Raw genomic sequence first — 2,811 nt, 5'->3', positions numbered from 1 at the left:
CACAGAGCAAAGTACATCCACATCCGAGTCGACCACCAGCTCAACCGAAGCATCAAAGTCAACCACAGACCAAAGCACATCGACATCCGAGTTGACTACCAGCTCAACCGAAGCATCAACGTCAACCACACAGCAAAGTACATCGACAACCGAGGCGTCTACCAGCTCAACCCAACCATCAACGTCAACCACAGACCAAAGTGCATCGACAACCGAGCCGTTCACCAGCTCAACCGAAGCATCAACGTCAACCACAGAGCAAAGTACATCGACATCCGAGCCGTCCACCAGTTCAACCGACGCTTCAACATCAACCACAGAGCAAAGTTCATCCACATCCGAGTCGACCACCAGTACAACTGAAGCATCAACGTCAACCACAGACCAAAGCACATCAACATCCGAGTTAACCACAAGCTCAACCGAAGCATCAACATCAACCACAGATCAAAGCACATCGACATCCGAGTTGACCACCAGCTCAACCGAAACATCAACGTCAACCACAGACCAAAGTACATCGACATCCGAGTCGTCCACCAGTACAACTGAAGCATCAACGTCAACCACAGAGCAAAGTACATCGACAACCGAGTCGTCCACCAGCTCAACCGAAGCATCAACTTCAACAATAGACCAAAGCACATCGACATCCGAGTCGTCCACAAGCTCAACTGACGCTTCAACATCAACCGCAGAGCAAAGTACATCCACATCCGAGTCGACCATCAGCTCAACCGAAGCATCAATGTCAACCACAGACAAAAGTACATCGACATCCGAATTGTCCACCAGTACAACTGAAGCATCAACGTCAACCACAGAGCAAAGTACATCCACATCCGAGTCGACCACCAGCTCAACCGAAGCATCAACTTCAACCATAGACCAAAGCACATCGACATCCGAGTTGACCACCAGCTCAACTGAAGCATCAACATCAACCACAGATCAAAGTACACCGACATCCGAGTCATCGACCAACTCAACCGAAGCATCAACGTCAACCACTGACCAAAGTACATCGACTTCCGAGTCGTCCACCAGTTCAACGGATGCATCAATATCAACCACAGACCAGAGCACATCGACATCCGAGTCGACCACCAGTTCAACCGATGCATCAACATCAACCACAGACCAAAGCAAATCGACATCCGAGTTAACCACAAGCTCAACCGAAGCATCAACATCAACCACAGATCAAAGTACATCCACATCCGAGTTGACCACCAGCTCAACCGAAACATCAACGTCAACCACAGACCAAAGTACATCGACATCCGAGTCGTCCACCAGTACAACTGAAGCATCAACGTCAACCACAGACCAAAGCACATCGACATCCGAGTTAACCACAAGCTCAACCGAAGCATCATCATCAACCACAGATCAAAGTACATCGACATCCGAGTCGACCACCAGCACAACCGAATCATCAACGTCAACCACAGAGCAAAGTACATCGACAACCGAGTCGTCCACCAGCTCAACCGAAGCATCAACTTCAACAATAGACCAAAGCACATCGACATCCGAGTCGTCCACAAGCTCAACTGACGCTTCAACATCAACCACAGAGCAAAGTACATCCACATCCGAGTCGACTACCAGTTCAACCGACGCTTCAACATCAACCACAGGGCAAAGTACATCCACATCCGAGTCCACCACCAGCTCAACCAAAGCATCAACTTCAACCATAGACCAAAGCACATCGACATCCGAGTTGACCACCAGCTCAACTGAAGCATCAACATCAACCACAGATCAAAGTACATCGACATCCGAGTCATCGACCAACTCAACCGAAGCATCAACGTCAACCACTTACCACAGTACATCGACTTCCGAGTCGTCCACCAGTTCAACGGATGCATCAACATCAACCACAGACCAAAGCACATCGACATCCGAGTCAACCCCCAATTCAACGGATGCATCAACATCAACGACAGACCAGAGCACATCGACATCCGAGTCGACCACCAGTTCAACCGAGGCATCAACATCAACCATAGACCAAAGTACATCGACATCCGAGTTAACCTCTAGTTCAACCGATGCGTCATCCACAACCGAACATAGCACATCAACAACCGAGTCGACCACCAGCAGTAGTACAACAACCACTTCTTCCACGCCCACAACTACTACAACACCAAAAACAACTACTACAACTGACCCTTCCGAACCCGTTGGCCCGGTATTACCTGGTAGTGCGAGTAGCAATTTTATATCGGTAGTCGCTGTAATTCTTGTAACAGTTCATGCGTTTATGTGAACTATTTAATTTAGATACTCCATCTGTTTTTAATTTTTTGTTAGTAATCTCCAATGGCTGTGTTTGTTGTTGTAAAACGAAAGTTGTAAATAGGTATAAAATTGTAATTTCAATAAAATGTTATAAATGTAAGAATTAATAATAATATTAGAGTTTTTGTATTAGTATCATTTTGAAAATTTCCTAATTAAATATGTTCAAAAAATAAAATACCTAATTAAATAATAAATAAAATATGGTGTTATTTTATTATCTGTATTTCCTCTAACTGGAATTATTGTAGTTTTACTAACTAACGTTCAATCTACTTATATTTTCCTTAATGTATTAGTTAATAGAACAAAATAATTTTTTATAAATTAAAATCATCATCATCATTACACATTTGATTCAAATGATTCGATAATATTAAGAATCATATGCACTATAAATAATTAAATTGGTAATATGGGCCCTCAAACCTTTTAAACCTGTCATAAATGAGGCGAATACAAACTTTTTGCCGGCGACACACTTTCAGGGATTGC

At 44.2% G+C, this 2,811-nt stretch overlaps 1 protein-coding gene across 1 annotated transcript; it reads left to right on the top strand.

Annotated features, from left to right (window-relative positions):
* Nucleotides 1-748: 748 nt before the first annotated feature.
* On the top strand, nt 749-2,284 carry LOC126266581 (uncharacterized protein DDB_G0271670-like). The gene has a single exon (XM_049970877.1). The coding sequence runs from the start codon at nt 749-751 to the stop codon at nt 2,282-2,284; it is 1,536 nt and encodes a 511-aa protein (XP_049826834.1).
* Nucleotides 2,285-2,811: the final 527 nt, after the last annotated feature.

This window comes from Aethina tumida, chromosome 1 (genome assembly GCF_024364675.1).
Source record: "Aethina tumida isolate Nest 87 chromosome 1, icAetTumi1.1, whole genome shotgun sequence".
In the NCBI taxonomy this organism is placed as follows: Eukaryota; Metazoa; Arthropoda; class Insecta; order Coleoptera; family Nitidulidae; genus Aethina; species Aethina tumida.
This window is presented reverse-complemented; position numbering and strand designations above follow the sequence as displayed.